This window comes from Phoxinus phoxinus (genome assembly GCF_949152265.1).
Source record: "Phoxinus phoxinus genome assembly, chromosome: 3".
Classification (NCBI taxonomy): domain Eukaryota; kingdom Metazoa; phylum Chordata; class Actinopteri; order Cypriniformes; family Leuciscidae; genus Phoxinus; species Phoxinus phoxinus.
In genome coordinates, this window is record NC_136878.1 from 31,416,350 (window position 1) to 31,436,787 (window position 20,438).

At 36.1% G+C, this 20,438-nt stretch overlaps 1 protein-coding gene across 2 annotated transcripts; it reads right to left on the reverse strand.

Moving 5' to 3' along the window:
- Positions 1–47: 47 nt before the first annotated feature.
- ccdc180 (coiled-coil domain containing 180) lies at positions 48–20,334 on the reverse strand (the record flags this gene model as incomplete). 2 transcript variants are annotated; one of them, XM_079608000.1, is made up of 37 exons in its annotated part: positions 20,134–20,334; positions 19,841–19,962; positions 19,675–19,754; positions 17,774–17,883; positions 17,477–17,599; positions 17,271–17,381; positions 17,095–17,190; positions 16,851–17,014; positions 16,492–16,611; positions 16,300–16,379; positions 16,101–16,189; positions 15,895–16,014; positions 15,575–15,748; positions 14,495–14,610; positions 14,230–14,356; positions 14,105–14,147; positions 13,889–14,013; positions 13,623–13,810; positions 13,138–13,313; positions 12,093–12,273; positions 11,856–12,002; positions 11,597–11,741; positions 11,391–11,507; positions 11,205–11,303; positions 11,040–11,126; positions 10,765–10,952; positions 8,078–8,142; positions 7,832–7,940; positions 7,505–7,576; positions 7,337–7,406; positions 7,089–7,233; positions 5,838–5,998; positions 5,458–5,595; positions 5,239–5,350; positions 1,494–1,596; positions 880–1,021; positions 48–182 (listed from the first exon to the last, which is right to left on the reverse strand). In XM_079608000.1, the coding sequence occupies exons 1-37, from the start codon at positions 20,191–20,193 to the stop codon at positions 48–50; spliced, it is 4,440 nt and encodes a 1,479-aa protein (XP_079464126.1). In that variant the 5' UTR covers positions 20,194–20,334. The 2 variants fall into 2 exon arrangements, with proteins under 2 accessions (XP_079464126.1, XP_079464125.1); XM_079607999.1 differs by having other exon boundaries at positions 7,505–7,579.
- Positions 20,335–20,438: the final 104 nt, after the last annotated feature.

The window sequence follows — 20,438 nt, forward strand, 5'->3', positions numbered from 1 at the left end:
GTTTAATACCTTGGCTTAGACTGTCAGTGTTCATAACGGTCTCATGGTCATTCAGAGTTGAGTGAAGCGAGGGTTGTTAGCTGACTCTGCCAGTGGTCGTGCCACTGCTTCAGCTGTCTTTCCTGAGCGTCACACTCTCGCTGGCTTTTGTCCAGCTCCTCCTGAACCCTCCGCCCATAGAGCTGGGGGAAGATTAAAGGATTAGTTCACTTCACAAAGAAAATTCTGTCATCATTTACTCACCCTCAAGTGGCTCCAAACCAGCATGAATTTCTTTCTTCTGTTGAACACAAAAGAAGATATTTTGAAGAATGTAACCAAACAGTTGATGTACCCCATTGACTTCTAGAGTATTTTTTTTCCTACTATGGAAGTCAATGGGGTCCATCAACTGTCTGGTTATCGACATTCTTCAAAATATCTTCTTTTGTGTTCAACAGAAGAAAGAAATTCATACAGGTTTGAAAAAACTTGAGGGTGAGTAAATGATGGCAGAATTTTCATTTTGAAGTGAACTATTCCTTTGGCACACAAGCACAACACTTGTTTTATATTTATGTATGTTCATATTCTTTAACATTCAGCCTGCAGCAGTGTTTCTGCTTTAGATGCAACAAAAATAAAAATAGAAAAAGGCTGCTCCTAGCAAATTATTAATGCATGATGTCACAGACCTCTGAACGGATGAGCTAGCATCTGCCGCACCCTCATTTGATCAGCGCTTTACAGCTCCAATAGAGCTTATGTTATTGTTGTAAATGCTAGTGCATAAAGCTTATTTACAGTTGTTGAATGCTGATCCACAAAAGTGCATAAAAACCTATTTTGCTCTATCAGACATGTTTAGACGAGAACAGAACTCATTTTAAATGAACTTACCTCATGCATGGCATCTCGCACCTCAATGGTCTTAAGATGCCCTAGTGTGGTTTTAGCAGTTGTGATGGTGGCCGTTTCCTGAGCTTGTTTATGAAATGTGCTGTCGTCAGTGGATCCGAAGTAACAAATGCCTGTCCATGTTCTACAAAACAACACGTTATTCATCATTTAATATTCACAATTAATGTGTTAACCCTCTAATGCATGGTGACCACTACAGATGTGTAACTCTATCAGAATGAATGATTAATTATTAATTACATTTTATTACATATGGAATCATTATTTTCTTGTTTTAAAACCCCAAAACATTAAATCAGTGTTACTGTTAAATAAAACTAAAATAAATAAATTACTTATTTAAATAAATAAATAAATACGGTATATATATATATAGTGACAGAAGAACAACATTTCCAAAACTTAAACCAAAATTAAAATGAAAACTGAAAAAATAATACTACTAAAATAGCATTTGATAATAAAATATATTATAATAACACTTATTAGAATTGTTTCCATATGTGAAATTAAAAATTCATGCATCACAAGGTAAATTAAAAAAAAAAAATGGTGCTTGAAAGACATTTTTCTTGGCTACGGTTTTTCCACACCTGCTGCCCTTCTGCATCAGAGTACTGCTCTTGTCTTCCAGCAAAAGTCCGGTTTGTGCTTGGCGGATGAGTGTAGTGATATTCTCCCTCTTTTGTTCAGCATCTGCTTTTCCAAAAAGACGTTCAGGTTCAATTAAGAAAATGTATGATTAATGTAAGCAGTGTTGGGGAATGTTAGCTTATATAATATTTTATTGCTAAAAAGTAAATCATGTTACATTGTTATGGGAACTATGGTTTTAAAAAGATTGTCTCTAACCATCAGCTGACAGAGACACATTTACTAATCTGTGAGTGAACAAAAGGGAAGCTTCAAGGTCTCTCAGGGGCAATACATTGGCCGACGACCATCCATGACGTCACTAAGTGCCTTGGCGTCATGTATTAGAGCAGTAGGGGGCACATTTGCGGTTTCAGATGGTGTTAAACTGAAATCTGTGTGGACTAATAACTTAATTATGATCATAATCACCTGAAGACCTGTAGTGTGCATAACTATTGAGCATAAGTGAAATTGTTACACTGACAAAGGCAAATAGCCGAAACGATTGTACTATTTTTATCTCCTGCTTGAAACTTGAAAGTATTTTTTACTGATATATAGGTCTCAGCACCTAATAAGCTGGGAGAGTGCTAAGAATGCTACGAGTGGAGCGCATTTGACTCCTTGAGAAATCTCGATGTGCTTACTGTGATGCATTCACAAGTCTGATATAAAGAGCTTGGTGAGAAGCTCTGAAGCTTCAGCTCTGTTCTTCCTTAACGTCAACTAGCATTTGGCATCAATATTACATTAGCTTCACATCTTAAATACAAACTTTGTTTTCAGATCACTGCATCCTTGTTTAAACTGGTGCTTAACCCTGTAAGGCCCACTTTTGTAATATTACAACATAAGTTTTAGCTCTACTAAAATAAACCTGCAGATGTTTTTTCTCTCTCTAAAGCCCTTTTCGGACGGTAATTGTTTTTGAGTTCGTATTTAATTTAATAATAGGAAAATAAGTTTCTACTTATTTAATTATTTTTTTAAATGGAATATTGTTCTTGTAAATACTTTTCAGTAATAAAAGTGTACATCTTTAAAATGCATGCAAATTACAGTGCAACAGTTATCGTACGGGCGGTGCTCAGCAGTCATACAAAAGGATTTAAACAGTGAATTTTGAAGTGATCTCTTCTTGTAAACTCAGAGATGTGGATTCGGACAGCAATTCAATCACCACATGGCACACGACTTTGGTGTTTTAAAAAAAAAGTAGGTAATTCGGCCGGGGATTTTTACACGGGTGGTTGGAGAAAAACCCTGACATTCTGGATTCGGACGGCAATAAAATCACAGACTAACCCCTGTAAATGTTGAAAATACTTTTATGAGAATTTTGAGAGTTATGAGAAACAATTACCATCCGATTAGGGCTTAAGACCACATTTGCACAACTAATAGGTTCTATTGTAAGTCGCTTTGGATAAAAGCGTCTGCTAAATGAATAAATGTAAATGTATTGTTTAGCCTTGCAATGCTATTGGATGGAATATTTGATGAATAGGCCTTTTCACCTGGCCATGAACTCACACAACCTGCGAACTTGCCTAGAAGCACATCGTCATGTTTTACTGCACTGAATAAATCAACATTCAAGTAAGTAAAATGCCCCAAATATTTTTTTTTATGCGATAAGTAATATCTCTAGATCATGCAGATAATATTAAGGCTCTGTTGAATGGTTTAATCATATCGTTAGCCTCATAGCATAATTGCCTAAGTCATATTTCAACGTTTTTGGGAAACATGAAAAAACACAATATTTAGAAATCACATTGTGATTTTTTATTGATATTATAACAGTATATTCAACCAGATGTGTGAACAAGTATGCAAAAAGAAAAATATCCATCACCAATTGCCTAACAAATAAAAGTGACTTAGGCAGAACATGCCATGACTTAGGCATTTTTTCTCTTACATATAAATGCAAACATAACATAACAAAAGTTGTTTTTCTCTCCTAAATATAACCAAGATGTGTAACTTGCCAACTATAACCAAGTTGTTTCTTAATGTCTAACCTTAACTACTGTTTTCCTTTTCCACCCAGGTGATGTGCAAACATAACATAACCATAGTTTCATTGTCTGCAAGTCATTGAATTTCCTGAGAGTAATTGGCAATTGGGCAGGAAAGAGTGGGACCCAGTGGAATGGTTATTTGGGGATGTTGATTCGCTGAGGCAGGTCTTCCCATTCAGACTCAAATTCCAACTTGTACCGGATTTGACCATTAGCCAAGTACTGGAGAGCCCGGAGGCCATGGACTGTGGGGTCACCAACCTTTTTACCTGGTCGAATATTGGTGACATAGGCCCCAGATAACTTCATGAAGTCATTGTGGTATAGCTGAGTCACCTTGTATGGGGATGGATGCATTCGTGCAGTCTCAAAGATGACAATGTAATCACGTGGAGTGTGAATTTCCAGACGTGTGTGTGATTAAAAGGAAGCAGAGAGAGATCGCGGAGCAGCGCGTTGATTTAGAACGCCAACTTTTGTTGAATTTCTGAGAAATCTACGGACGCAAATAGACAAAGTGTAGTAAAATAAAGACCTAAATGTGTATTTTGGACTTTTTTTCACCACAAGTCTGAAAGAAGACATGTTATTGAAGACAAATAGGCCAAAATCTCAAATTTGACCAGTGAAAAAAAAAATGTTTTTGCCTGCCGTGTCTCGCCTTAAAATTAAAAGTAAATGCTTGAAAAATTACTTCACTTGCCTAAAATTACCTAAATGTCTTTTTATGGTGATGTTCTGACCAGAAATGAGGTAATATTTAGCTAGTGTTTGCTAGCTACTTATCTTGTAGCAAAAAAATGTGATTTCAAGTTTAAATACACAGTTTATAATCCCTTTGATTGACTGAAATTACATTTAGTGTCTAGAAAATTTAAGAAATATGAACTCTTACCAGATGAAAACGAATCAAACAGAAGAGCTAATACATCACTTCTGGACATCTGTCTTTCCATGTTTTTTGCCATTTTGTTTGTATCAAAACTGCCTAAGTCAAAGAGATGACTAAGGCAGATAGTGTTTTTGGATCCTAATAAGTGTTGTGATTGGCTAAGGACATAGGCAGAAAGGCAGGATGATGCAGCAGTGGAAGGACAGTAAAAATAGGCAGATATCACAATTTGGCCAAAAAATGACTTAGGCAATTATGCTATGAGGCTAACGATATTCGAATTTGAGCTTGTAATGTCGGCCACTGTAAGTGTTATGTGTATACTAACACATGCTTTAGACACTCGGTCACACTCGATCCAAGACGCTGTGTCTCGTTCCCCTTCTCAGGGAACCATGGTTATATCCGTAATCAGAGACATTTTCCGCAAAAATAAAGACTCTATGGTTTAACGTTTGAAAGCAAAGAAATTAGGACAGCCATAAATATTAGTATTGTAATTTTACTGTTGTGTTGCAAATAAAATTGGGGGATTTTTTCAAGTCATATTGAATTGAGGGGGAAAATGGATTTTGTTCTTTTTGTTGAAAGCCTGAAAGACCCATTCACACTGCAATAAAATTGTGTATATTAAACATGTATTATTATTTTTCAGCCAACACTTGTGTGAAAAAAAACAGATTATGTAATTTATGTTGCTTAAATCAAGCGTCAATACCAAAACCTGTGTTGTGGCACCCACCATGTACATTTCCATACTATTAATTGAATTCATAAACTTACGTCCCACTTGAACCTCATGGATGGTTATGAGGTTGTCGAACTGGAAGAGTAAGGCCTCTGCCAACCTGGAAAGAGCGGTGACAAATTCTTCTGCGTATTTGAGGGCACAGGTCTGTCCAGAAATAAGACCAAGTTTAAATTTAGTGAGTTAAAAAAAAACTAACAAAAAACAGAACAGCGATTATTTGAGTGAAAGTCTGGAGCGGTAAGTCTGTAAACCTGAACTTCCTGTCTGTTATTGTGGATGGCTTTTCTTTGTTCTCTCTGTCTCTCGTCCTCAGCCTCCACCAGCTGCTTCAGTTCTGTCTCACAAGCCGGATGGCTCAGACGCACACGCAACTGACCACTGTGCTCGCTCTATGACAGCAGGCCACAGAACAGCAGAAATCTGGTGACTACCGGTATGCTTTATACATAGCTAGAGGTGCATATTTGCATAATATTGTACAAATATCTGAGATAAATATTACGGTAATAATATTGCATCATGACAGTTTAATGGCTTCTTCCCCACAGTGACTATATGAGAGGAACTTAGGAGGGTTATGACAGGATAATTTCCCTTTGCCCTTACCATTGTTCTGCATTTATTCACATACCCTCTTTTGTTCACTCTGCTGCTGAACTAGTTCAAACCGGTGTTGAATTTGTGTCATGCTTTGCGTCAGCTCCTCAAGGTATTGATCTCTTAGTTTAGAGAAAAGCTTCTCTGGTACGCTAGACAGAAACACCTCAATGGCCTTCAACTGCACCTGAAATTCTATACAGAGTGAAAACCGTCACATATTGTCATGTAGTCTAAACGAACATGATCTTGTCTCTTAATTCGACCTCTGTTATTGTTATTACAGGGATTGCAAGGCAGTATGGTGTTGTAAGGTAGTATGTTATATTTCGAAAACATTGCACATAACATTTAACAAGACATAGGGTAAAAATGTTAACAAATGGATATCACCATACTTCCCCAGCAGATTTATTGCAGTACATTAAGACATGTTTTATATTACAAGTTTTCTGACATGTTTAAATGTGCAAATTATGTATTATCTAAATACGCACTGATAACAGAACAGAAAGTTGAACAGTGGATGAAGCCAGGTTGAAAATTATTGTTTCATTTTGTTGACGTTTTAGGGTAAAAGATTTTTACAGAGGGAATTTTAGATACTTTTATAATCACTCCATAAATCAGAAAGTACTGTCAACAGCCATACATTTTCACCCTATTTTAGGAATAAACTACATAATTCAGGAGAATTAAATATGAACAAACCAATTACCTCTCGAGAAATTTTTGGGGAGTTGGCCCGATTTTGACCAATGTATAGGCTGTTCCATATTGCCTATACAATCTAATGCCATATTGTTGCGTTAGAGTGAACTGCGAAGGGTCATAGCACTTACATACTGTTGTCCTACTGCTAGTTTAATTGCTTCTATTGTTCTCATTTGTAAGTCGCTTTGGATAAAAGCGTCTGCTAAATGAATAAATATAAATATTGCCAAATCATACACAACTATTTCACATAGGCTAGATCCAGTTCTGGTGTCAAGAGGGGGCTTCTGCGATGATCTCAAGCCCTACACTTATACTAATAAATGCAAAGTTACTTACAGGTAGTAGAATGTATAAATTATCGAAATAAAGTGTTTGGCGTGTCATTTTTGTTTTTTAGAAAATTCTAATGCTTTTTAAGAAATTGTAATGTGAAGTGAGTAATTGCTGTGCCACTACAGCATCATATAATGGTGACATTATCAAAATATCTGCATACTGAATTGAAACTGGTCTACTTTCTTGCATCTTTTTGCAAATAACATTTGAGGGCAAAATTTAAAGATTTAACCTTGCAGGCAGCTGTTGTGGTAATCATGTGACTGACTCTGGTAGATAAGAAGTCTTTTTTGTATCTCCTCTGCACACTGATCAAATGTCTCCTGTAGTTGCTCAGAACGAATGATAGAGCGGCGCTCTTTCTTCTTATAGAACTCCTGATGGTGACATATAGTTCCATTACACAATAATATTTCATGTCAACTTATTTAACACCAAGTGCTTAATACACATAGACCATGTTCATATTTTTTATAGTACCTCTGCCACCAAGAGGAGAATATCATTGGCTTTCCACAGAATACTGGTGATTGAGGCTTTGAATGAAACACTGAGAAATGCAAATATATTCAAAAAACATTAAATTAATATGGCAAAAAATAATAATAATAATAAAACCATAAAATAACAGCTAGCAAATTCACTAACCTGTCCTTCTGCTCTTCAGGTTTTGAGCCAAAAATAAGGAACTTCTTATCAAAGCGGTTGGGTTTGGAGACCCTCCTTACACAGACAAGAATCGTAAAAATAAAAAAATAAAAAAAAAGTTTCTTAAATTAGAATATTTTGATCATAAATGTTTATTTTACATGATCACTGAATGGAAAGTATGCTAATTATTACACTAACAGCTTATTTTCTATATAGTCAGATTGTATTATTATATTACTATATTACCACAAGAGAAGAGACAGACACTTCTCTAACAGTATTTCCTTAATCTATTTCTCTCTTTTCATATTTCAAATGTCAAACCTCTGTGTGGTCATTGACTCCACTGACTTTCTGTGCAGAGTCTCTATTCCAGACTGACTGGCGCTCTTTCCTGACCTCTGACCTGATCCAAGAGGGGAGTTTAACCTTACTGAAGGCAAAGATTTTTTGAATTTTTAGAAAACCCCACAAAAACCAGTCACAGATGAGTGTAAAAAGGCAAACTAATAACACTGTAGTTCACTACAATGGCAGTATTAAATGATGAGGACACATAAACAATCCAACCTGCTGAAGAGTGTCTTTCTGTTGGGTCAATGTTAACCTCCTTTACTTCTTTAGCTTTGCCAACCCTGTTCACAGGAAAGAGATATTATGTTCATAATGTGAAGTACGGTAGATTGTTTCCTCGTTTTTTTAAGTTTTCATTTTACATAGACGTCATGTGTTCCGTTGAGCATTGCAAATAGCTGCCCACAACAGAACCAATTACGCAAAAACACTGATGCAAAACTTGAATCACTTTGGGGGAATCAAGTCACTTATGGTGACTATATTTACATGTGCACCAATAATGTGATTATTTCTAATAATCAGAGTAAGGTCTTAATCACAGTAAGATGTTTACATGATACAAACTCTTCACTCCAGTTTACATGCAATTTTCTTTATTCTGACTATTCGCTATTAAGTATGGTTATACCACACTCAGATAGGCATACAGTATGCATGAAACCGGCCATTGTTTTAATCTACCCGCATCAAATTCAAAATAACGTTTTATGGACGTACTGGATATTATTCTGTGCTGTGATCAACATCGCAATGGCGGGTTTGCCTACGCTTCACGTCGTCTGGATCAAGATACGGAGCAGAGACTGGGCAGCGAGTTGTGTTGACAGATTTGAGTGATTTGGAGAGGAGAAAACTCCTGAATAATGCCACAGAGTTCATTCATGAAGTTGTGTGAACAACACATGGCATCTGTGTAGAACTGAGCACATGCGCACTATGGCCAGAGCGGTAATAATGAGATTAAGGTGTTTACATGCCTGTTGCGTACGCCACATAATTTAATGTAAATATGGTTACCATGATTATGAGCTTTATCGCATAGTTTGATCGAAGTATTGCGTTTACATGGGGTAAAGTTTAATCTGAATATTGCCAAAATCCCATTATAATCGCATTATGAGGGTGCATGTAAACGCACTCAATGTTCACTCGGTGTGTAAGAACATTTTACTTGAATTATTTGCTCTTGTATATAAAGAATATTTTACATTTAAAGAGGTCCTATTATGCTTCTTTAGTGTGTAATGTTGCTGTTTGAGCATAAAGAAGGTCTGCAAAAAACAAAGTCCACTCCAAAGGGATTTATTCTCTGTATTATTAAGCAGTTTCTGAACTCCCTGAAACGCCTCGACTGTAGTCTTGAGTGTACTTCCAGGAACGTACACGTGACAATGTCCCTCATTTAAATAATTCCAGCTCGAAGCATAGGCAAAAAAAGGTGTGTTGATACCAAGCGTGCCACACTAGTGCTGAAAAGTGAAGCCAAAGCGAGTCGATCGCCTGCCCGGTGGCTGGTCCCAGTATAGGTTATAAACCCTGCCTCCCCATGAAGTCTACTGGACACGCGATGGAAACTAAACAATCAAATTAAACTTCAAATAAAATTTTTTCAAAGATGATTTCTGTAATTTTAGGTAGTTTTTATCACGCTGATTTAAGTTTAAGTGTTCGTTTTTTAAAATAAGTGTGGTCTTAGTTAGTTATTTGATGCTATAGACCTTATGCGCCAGAGAAACAAGGGCGGAGCCATCTTTAGAATATTGACTTTGAACTTCCGTTTTGCGGTCGCCCTGTGTATTTCAATGGGATCGCTGTCCAGGAGTAACTAGCTTTTAAAGTGGATTTACTTAATGTAAAGTTAACGAAAGTTATCATGAGGATTGTAATGTTTGAAGCATAGATGTCTTAAGAAACGTCAGTAGACTGGGAAGATTTTAAAATGAGCCGTTCATTCATAAATACGCAAGATCGCTGTGAAAATACAGACTTGGTACAAAAGTACAAAAGACAACAAGCGGAGCGCTGAAAAGGGGCGGGGCTACATAAGGTCTATAAAAACGGGATTGTGACGTCATGATTCAAAGCTGTGATTGACAGCTTCTCTAAATGAAGTAGTCACTGAGGCACCAACTGACTTTTTGGGGGATTTTCTGGAAGAGATTGGAGCTTCAACTTTAATTTCTACATGTCCATAACTGTTTATTTCACACAGTAAATTTTGTATTAACCGTTTCTGCGGGAGTGAGGGCAGGACCTTGAAATCGCGGCTTTACTTCCTGCTCACTACTGCGCAGAATCAGGTCCCGCGTTACTACTGCGCAGAAGCAGGTCCCAAATCTGCGCAAGATGTCAGCGCCATATTAGGACTATGGCGGATTCACTTTTCACCAATGGAAGAGAGTGAAGGGGCGCCAGACATCTTTTTTTTACACTCTATGGTTGATACTTGTGGTTATGGTAAGGGCTGCAACATTTCTGAAACACGCTCAAAGCATTGACAAATCACAACACACTGTTCCAGCCAACCAAATTGCCTAAATTCAATCTGTTCATCATATAAAGCGATAGTGTCTCTTCAGAAAATTTGGACTAAACCGCTCAATTCATTATGGATTAGTCTTACGATCTATTCATGAACTTATCGAAGCATCAAAGTGGTGATTGCGTAGCTCTCAATGGACAGTAGAGATAGCTCTCAGATTACATCAAAAAGATCTTCAGTTGTGTTTCGAAAGATGAATGAAAGTCTTACGGGTTTGGAACGACAATGTAATTAATGCCCACATTTTTATTTTTGGGTGAACTATCCCTTTAAGTATGAAAAACTATTCTAGTAGACCCCAACAACAAAACCAAGACTTTGAAAAAGGGCATAATAGGTCCCCTTTAAGGACACTGACTTGAGTAGGCCTTTGATAACCCCCACTGCTGCATCATCCAGGAAGGACACTCCAATTCGGCTAGGATGGAGCAGGCTGTCTCCATCTGGACTGCCTGTTTTTTCCTGTATACGGGACCTGGTGCGAGCTGCAACTGCAAAAGCCCCCTGAAGTGGAGTCTGTGGTCGAGGGACAGCCATAGAGGCATCCTACAAAAATATATCAGACATTATCATACGTGTCCATAAGGATTACAAGTCAATATGCCAGTAGCATTGGACTGTGTAATGCCCTACCAAGAAGCAATCGAGATACTGACACCTCTTCTGTAGCTCCTCCATCAGAGAATTTGTTAAACTTGTTATCTCCACTATGGTTACAATCTACAATACAAATTGTTTTCTGTAGACCATTATTTTAATGACATAAATGTGAATCTAATAATATATTAGAGGATTTACCTTCTTATCAGGGCTGGGTTGGTCATACTCAGCAGTCATTTCCTTTAAATAGCTCAATATGTTGTCAATCGTCTTTTTCTGCATGTTACTTTTTAAAGCCTGACCAGGGAAATAGAAATTCAACAGATCATGAACAGTGGACAGAGGGAAGGAATTAAATAAGAGTAAATGATATACTGAAAATACCTCGCTTTTGATCTGGACTCGAGTGTTGTTAAAAATTTGTTGCATTTTTGCAAGAAACTTCAGCTCGATAGCGAGGAAACTGAATTTTTCCTCAAACTTCCTGACTATATCCTTGACCTAAGTAAAAATGGATTCTCACAGTGAATTCCTGTCAAAATAATTATTTAGTGTATGATCACAGTAATCGACTTATGAGTAATATCAACCTGCTCCAGACACTTTGATTCTTTTTCTTCCATGTCCTGCATCATGGCCCCCTCTGCAGAATCAATGCGCTTGTCCATTCTTTCCAGATGTGTCTGAAAGACCTCAATTTCTTGGGGTGCAAAATTCCCCCCTTCAGAAAACAACCTTGAGGAATAGACAACAATCGTTGTTAATATTTTCACTGGTCTTGTATCGAATTCCCTGCACAACACAACACAACATTGATAATGACTTATACAGAGAATTTCAATGACATACTTGAAAGATCTCATTATCTGAACATTTGCTTCCCTCAAGCCCTCCATTTTAAACTCCATCTTTTGTCTGAAGTCTCTTTGTAAAGTCTGGATGATAATGATGTGTTTGTCCAGGTTGGTTTGAAGTGAGGTACAAAGTTTATTTATCCTATGAATAAAAATGACCAGAATAAGTAGATTCTGTATAAATTGCTCAAATCATTACCAACATATATATATATTTAATACATTTATTTACTTTTCATAATTAGTGGCAAAGGTAAAATCTTTCTCTCTACTGTAGATTTGCATTTGGAAGTCTTCGGTCATTTTATTTTTCTGGATCTGTAACTCCTGTATGTCTGTCCGGCAGTCTTCTAGGACCTCTAGTATACCCTTGCAGTGTCGATCCACACGTTCTCGATGTAGCATTAGTTCAGCTGCCCAAATAATGAAGGGAGTTATGACATGTCCTCTATGTACTAAGCTACCTTGTGAAAAAGAAGTATGCATAATTGTACTGAATGTGCATTTGTAGAGTACCTCAAATCTTAGTACATTTTGATTTTAATGACTTTATCATATGTACCACACGCAAGTACACTTTTTAAAAAGTGTACTTTGTAATAATGCCACATTAACATTTTACAGAACATTTTAAATGTATTATATGTATTAAATGTAATGTTTTTTTGACATGCTTGAAAGAAATACACTTACGTTGAAGTGTTGATAGACAAACATAATAAAGCACAGTTGATTTTAATGTCAACTGTAGTGTTACTCAATATTACATTACTGTTTTAAATTTTGTATTAACATTTACCGTACATATGCATATATATATATATATGCTGTTTTGAATGTACTAAATTGCAACCTCATCATTACAAATGTGTTTTTATAAATATATTTCAATACATGAGACACAAGTTTCAACAGAAATGACATTCAATTTGAATTTACCATAAATGCTTGTCAGTTCATTCTGCAGTACACTTTAACCATATTTCAAAAACAATAGATGTAATTATGGATGTAAATTTTTATGCATAAAAAGTCTTCTTTGAGTATGTATACATATAAATTTAAACTACAATACATATTAATTTATTTAGAAATAGCATCCAATTAAGTGTCCAAAAACATTACATTCAATTCACACAAGTATATTATTTCCGTAATGAGTACCGGTACTCTTTTTTTATAAGTATGCTATGTACTTCTTTTTCACAAGGGCTCTTGTTAAACTCTTCTAAATAAGTAAAAGCCAAAATGGTTTTGGATGTGATGAGGGGTCAAACCTGCTCTGACATTGTGAATGTCCTTCTCAATTCTTTTAGCACGAGGTTGGTGGAGTTGAAGGCGAAGTTCCAGCTCAGCATTCAGTTTCTCATTCTTGGCTTCCACAACAGTCATAGTGTTGGTTAGAATAATATGAAATCTCTCTTCCAAATGACTGAAAAATGTTTGCCTCACACTATAATGCGGGAACATAACAGTATTTACTTTTGTTACTCTATATATACAGAAACTAAAAAAATAATAATAATGAAATAGTAAATAGAAAGAATATGCAAGCAAAAGTAAATTATAGTTAAAAAGAGAACATGGTGTTTTTTAAATTGCACAATTTTCATTTCAACTTTCCAGGTTTCATCACTCAGTTTTATGGCTCTTGTTTTGTTGATTTTATACTGTTTTTGTGCTATGTCTGAATCAGTAATAGAACACAAGAGAGACATAAACCAAACATTATTTCATTCTATCATTTCTATTGAACACTTACTCTTTTAGCAATTCAACAATGAAAGCCTTTGGGTATAAAACCAGCTCGGTTTCCTTAAGATTTGTTTCCAGATCCTCATCATGGGTAGCGTGAAACCCATAGCAGTTGTACACATTTCCTTTTGCGGTAGTGAAAGTCTCTTTGGTTTGAGAAACTGAAAATGCTAGAGCTTTACAATCTTGGTCATCCTACAAAATAAGAGGAAATGAAATAATGAAATAATAGATACAAATTAAGAAGGGAAAGCGTCTATGTGTCATTATTACCATATCACAGGACGAGGCAAATGTTGAGCTTCCTTGATTGTTGAAATGTGGATTTTGTGCACCTCTAGGTTTCACCTCAAGTTCTTTCTTCAATCTTTCATTCTTAATGGTTGTCATGCTTTGACCTACATTAAAACCAAGATAAACATAATGGGTGTTAAACAATTCAAAGGCAACAAAAATAATACAGCTCATTGAGACTAGTTTTCAACTCACCAAGTTTAAGAGAGGGATAAAGTTGGCAAAAATCCTCAGAGTCCTTCAACAAAAAGGAAAGTTATTTGAACAATGTTTGTCTTGCACAAACAGAGATTACATCATTGTACTTGTTGAATATGTACCTGGCCATAAACCTCTTTGACACTGAAGAATTGGCTGACAGAAAGATTGTATGCTTGTAATTCCTCCAGGACTATAGACGGGTAACACTCCACAGTTTCCACTTCCTCCTTATAGATTTGTATATACCTTAAAGAACAATGCAGTAAAAGGATTTGGAAAAATGTTCAGGTTTTCTGTCATATTTTGTCAAAAAATTTCTTAAGTTCAAGTAGCTTAATGTACAAACAACAAAAACATCACTTGAAAATTCTCAATGTTTGTTACCCATTCTTAACCTCTTCCAAATAGGCTAGCGTCTTCTCTAAGGAGTCTTTCAGAGCTTCTTCTGAGCTTTCCTGCCTGAGTTTGTCCAACATCATATCCAGCGGGGCCTCTTTCTTCTGTAAGGTGAGACATTTGTCAGCTCATTTTCATGTTTAGCAAACATGTCAAGGTGATAAATGTTAAAAAATATTTCAAATAGAGGTATATTATAAGCATTCGTTTTTGGGGTAACGCATTACAAGTAACGCGAGTTACATAATCAGATTACTTTTTCAAGTAACTAGTAATGTAACACATTGCTTTCAAATTTACAACAAACCATCTGAGTAACTTTTTCAAATAAGTAATACAAGTTACTTTTTCCCCCATTCATTGACTGACAGCTCTCTTGTTCCCATGTTGAGAGAAATATGGTTCCCATGGTGCAGAGGCATTGTGTGCGCTGTCTAAACATGATGATTATTGGTATTTCTAGACTAAATGTAAGCATGCATTTACTCATCTCACTTGCACAAAAACAGATTCATAATTCCTCAAAATGAATGAAAACTGAAATGCAGACAATTACGGTACACAAACCTGCAATAATTAAATATGTTAAATAAAACAAATACCGATATGCATTTAATTGCGCTTTCGGATGCGAAAAACGCAGAAAATCGAACCCGATCCAAAAAAATTTATGACGGCTGAAAGTTTCGGAGGCAGTGTGTAAATGTGATCGACACAACGTGAGGTCGTATTTATTTTTTAACGAGTGACAATTTAGGACTCCTTTAGGCTTATTCATTTCACTTTGGGTGGCCTTTACATTAGCCAAAAATAGAACATTTGTGTTTTTTGTAATTAAAAAACAAAAAAGCAAGCCCAGCCGAGGTGAGAAAAAGTAATGCAAAAGTAACATAACGCATTACTTTCCATGAAAAGTACCTAAAATTAACCAAGTAATGCAGGTGAGTTTTTAGGGAGTAACACAATATTGTAACGCATTACTTTTAAAAGTAAATTTCGCCAACAATAAAAATTTCCTAGAAGAGACCTCTTCAAAAGTACTGCATAAAACAGTTAACACAATCTTGCCTGGTTCTCTTGGTTGTGGACTTGACTGATGGACTCCAATGACATTTGTAGCTGCTGTTCTCTGTTCAACAGGCCTTCACAGTGGATCTCCCACAGCTGAGACATCCCACACATGATCTTGAATAAACACTTGCTCTCATAAGCAGTGGTTTTGGCCAAACTTTCAAAAGCTTTCTGTAAGAAGGTTAAAATGCACTGTGTATCATGAGAGAGTAGAGTACTGACATAAATCAATACAGATGCAGCACATCCATAAATTACAAGTTTATAGTCCAAAAGTAGAGAATATTTCATTTAAGCATTAAGGAAACTAAACTTACATCCAGTTTTTCCAAATAGATGTCCATTTGTGTCTGGCACTGGCCAATGAGAGGTAATATCTCCACGTTAACAATATTCTGTATCTCGTCTGAGGTGAATCTGAATGTAGACACTTCTGTCTGTGTGTAAAGAGTTGAGAATATTGCTGTGTTTGTGTTGTGTTTTGACAACCAAAGCAAATGAGAAAGCTTAACTTATTTCTCACCTTAAATACATCAACCTCTGCCAAACAGACTTGCCAGTTGTTCTCAAAGTTTTTGTGAAGTTTTTCCATTGTGGCAACATGAATACAATCTAAAGAAATTAAACACAGTGAGGAATTTAAGTCCACATAAAGTGATGTAGAGCATGCAATACCATTGTATCGCACTGGATTATTAAAATGAGAAGCAAATTTTTCTGACCTATTTGCTCATTGATGACAGACAGTGCTGAATACCATTCAGCAACAGATGACTCTGAGATTATTGGAGGCGTCATGTCTCTAGATATGGGGGTAAAAGGTAAAAGTTAGTAAAAGGTACACAGCATGTTAACAATTAATATTAACTGACGAAATAGAGCGCAAGACTAGAAATCTGTGTTTTAATTTTCACCTTAGAGTCTCCAGCGTTTGGATGCGTTTCTCAGTTAGTGTTTTCTGATCTGACCTCGCTGTTCTCAGAGTATCTTGAATGTTTATAGGGTTCTGAATGTGAGGGCTGTTCATAAAGTCTCTGCAGGGAGAACATAAATATAATCAGTATCCCTTTTTTTTTTTTTTGTGCCCTGTTAGAAAGACTGTATATTATATTTTAGACCCAGGTTCCCAGTATGGGATGCTGATATGCTGGCAGGCTTCTAAGCTATCTTAACTAGCAAGACTCCCTTGGCCAATTATTTTCATTGGTAAACAACATGGCATTACTTTTTTGGCAAGATAATTGTTTTTACAATTTTTTAACATCAGACATACTTGAACCGGTTGACTGCATCAATAAGTTTGATTCTTTTCCAATCTTGAAGCTTTTCCTCCCACTTCAGCCTTTGGAAAACATCTATCTGCATATGTTTCTCCATCAAATTCAAACACAGTTTGGCCAAAGCACGTCGATTTGCTAGTAGGGCTTGGTTTATCATCTGTGGAGAACATGGACTCATGCCAAAAAGCAATACATATGATGCATACAAATAAATATTTGTCAAGTAGAATATACTACCATGGCTTCATTGTCAATCAGTCTGTGGACATCACACGGCATTAAATAACTGATTTTCTCCAGTTTTGAAGTGTACTTTCTCAGTAATTCTGCTATCTAGGAAAGAGGAACAAACAAGCAGTGTACTAATCTACTGACTACAGCAACTTATGCTTTACATAATATAGACCACATACCATGGTTTGTCTCTCAGATTCATATGTGGCATATATCCCATCTAGCTCTTTAATCCACTTCTGTTTCAAGGAAGATTCATGACAGACTTTGTTCCAGATCTCATGCATGTCCTTTATAAGACAACAGATGAGTAACAATTGAGTGATCCAACAAAACTCTGAATTTGAGAAGTAAGCAAATATTGTATTTGACATTTGGTCCTCACCTGATAGCTATGTGCCATCAAATCAGAAATGTTTTCAATCTTCTGCATAAGTCTTTCAATATTGTCATTAGACAATCTGAGCAGGATATCTTTTCCCGTCTGTCTAAATAGTGGTTCAAAACCCTGAACGCAGAAATATCACAATAATAAGACATAATTATAATGTATTGATAACTAGATGCACAACATTTGAATTGGGCTCGAATAAACACATATTTTGGCACTATATATATATATATATATATATATATATATATATATATATATATATATATAGATAGATATAGACGCGTTTACCACACTGAGGCTGGCGAGATCTGTCTGCAACTGAGAAACAGCTTCATTGTGATCCTTTCGCCTTTTCTCCATAAGACGATCAATGATGTCTGAGTTTTTTTTCTCTGGAACTACAAACAAAACAGAATAGCATCAGATTGACTTTTAGTTCTAAAAGACTTAAATGTCTAAAAGAAGATGACTAGGCTTACTAGGTTTGTAATTATAAATGGCTTCCCTATTAAAAAAATATTGGGACGTGTATTGCAATTTGTCTTTATTATTTAAATTAATTGATTCATATTATTGGCAAGAGATATGCGTCTTGAAGAAAACCTGTTTCTTTGACTCAAATTTAAAGGATTAGTTCACTTCAGACTTAAAATTTCCTGATAATTTCCTGCCCCACACGTCATCCAAGATGTTCATGTCTTTCTTTCTTCAGTCGAAAAGAAATTAAGGTTTTTGAGGAAAACATTCCAGGATTTTCCTCCATATAGTGGACTTCAATGGGGTACAACGGTTTGAAGGGCCAAATTTCAGTTTCAATGCAACTTCAAAAAGGGCTCTACACGATCTCAGCCGAGGAATAAGGGTCTTATCTAGCGAAATGATCTGTCATTTTCTAAAAATAAAATAGAAATATATATATATATATATACTTTTTAACCACAAATACTTGTCTTGCACTAGCTTTGCGATGCGCCACGCAAGACGGAATCACATTAAAAGGTCACGCGTGTTCTGGTTCAAAAAGGTAGGGTAGGGCGAAAAACTCAAAAAACATTTTTTTTGTAAATGACGTTTGACTTAGTCTTTGCAGGTTTGCTTTGTAAAAACTAGGTCGGTACTTCCACCTATGTCACGCGTGACCTTTCAACGTGATTATGTAATGCATCGCAGAGCTAGTGCAAGATGAGCATTTGTGGTTAAAAAGTTTTTTTTTTTTTTTTTTCAAAGACCAATCGTTTCGCTAGGTAAGACCATTATTCCTCAGCTGAGAGCTTGTAGAGTCATTTGAAGCTATATAAGTCCACTATATGGAGAAAAGTCCTGGAATGTTTTCCTCAAAAACCTTGATTTCTTTTTAACTGAAGAAAGAAAGATATGAACATATTGGATGACATGAGGGTGAGAAAATTATCAGGAAATTTTAATTCCTAAGTGAAATAATCCTTTAACATTAGGTTTAAAATGACGGTTTGTGTTTTTAGAATTTGTAGGTTTGCGTATGATACATATATGTTTAATGGTGTAACAAACATGTAAACATGTATTGTTCTTCTTAGGGCTGCACGATATTGAAGAAAAATGCGATATGCGATAACTCATTAAATAATGCGATATTTGATATGCGATACGATAAAGCTTAAAGTGTGTAAAATAAGCTTTAATTATCTTTAAAATATATTGAAAATTATATAGGCCTAACCTCCATACGTGTTTCACATTATTTTTGTGACAAGAAAACATCCCTACAACTTCTGAAATTGAGAAGCAGTGTTTTACTGTAGCATAATAAGAAGTGTTATTTTAACATCAGTGTAAACCACAGGGTTTAGGGTTTCAGGTAGGCATACATTAGGATTATTTAACAACAGAAACTGAATAATCAAATGTAAAAAATAAAACACTGCTTAGTTTTCACTGTATTAATTAAATATATATACTGATTCTTATTAAAGCTGCAAAAGTTATTCTGCCAAGAGCAGTGAGTGATTTTGTCTTTTGTTCATGACCTCAGTTATTGCAAGCCGTATATATATTTGTGATATTTAAATATTTTTTATATATTGTGCAGCCCTTGTTCTTCTCCTGATCCTTTGTACAGTTTAGCTACTTCCAACCACTTCCCTCTAAACAATTCTGTCTTTTGTCTTCACAAGATTCCATGGTGGAAACAATTTAGCATCAGTTCTCACCAACAGTGTCTGGAAGACCCCAAACCTCCTCACTATCATCCTGGTCCTCCTTTCTCTTTCTACCTGAATAAATTGTGTTCCTAAACAGAGGAACTTTTCAGGTTAAAATCTTCACATTAAAATCAAAGTTGATAATGGCCAATTCGTGTCATGAGCATCATCATACCGAGTGGTCTCATTGAGCTGCTGTGATGCAGAGTCTGCAGCATCTTCTCCACTCAGCAGACAGTCGCCTTCATCCGCCACGCGCTTCCTCCGCGAGTCATAGAGAGCCAGAGACAACTGAACCTGAGCACAAACACTCACAATCAACTCATGCGCCGAGAGCTTCCTCAGCACAGGCCAGAACAAGTCTTCAATCCTGAAGATGATCCGCAATATTACAAAGAAAGCATCAACAATAAGTAAAACACATATTTGTCGTTTAGATATGAACACGAGTTGGTACTATTACGTTACCTGGGCGTCAAACATTTGCCTGTACACTTTACCACTGGGTAATACACGCGTGTCTGCCATTGTAGCGACAAAATAATTGGCGTATTTCTTATTTCAAAACAAACCAACTGGACAGTTCGTTTTATAAGAGTTTCCAAAATATTATAAGAGTTTCCAAAATAAAAAAGTCTGTGTACTATGCAAATGCTATCTACGACTGTCTGAAATTCATTCTTGGAAGCGTTCACTCAGGCTGTGTGAACGCGTTGTATCGTTGCTATGGCAGTCACGCACACACGCAGGTGACGCATGCGGAGTAAACAGTC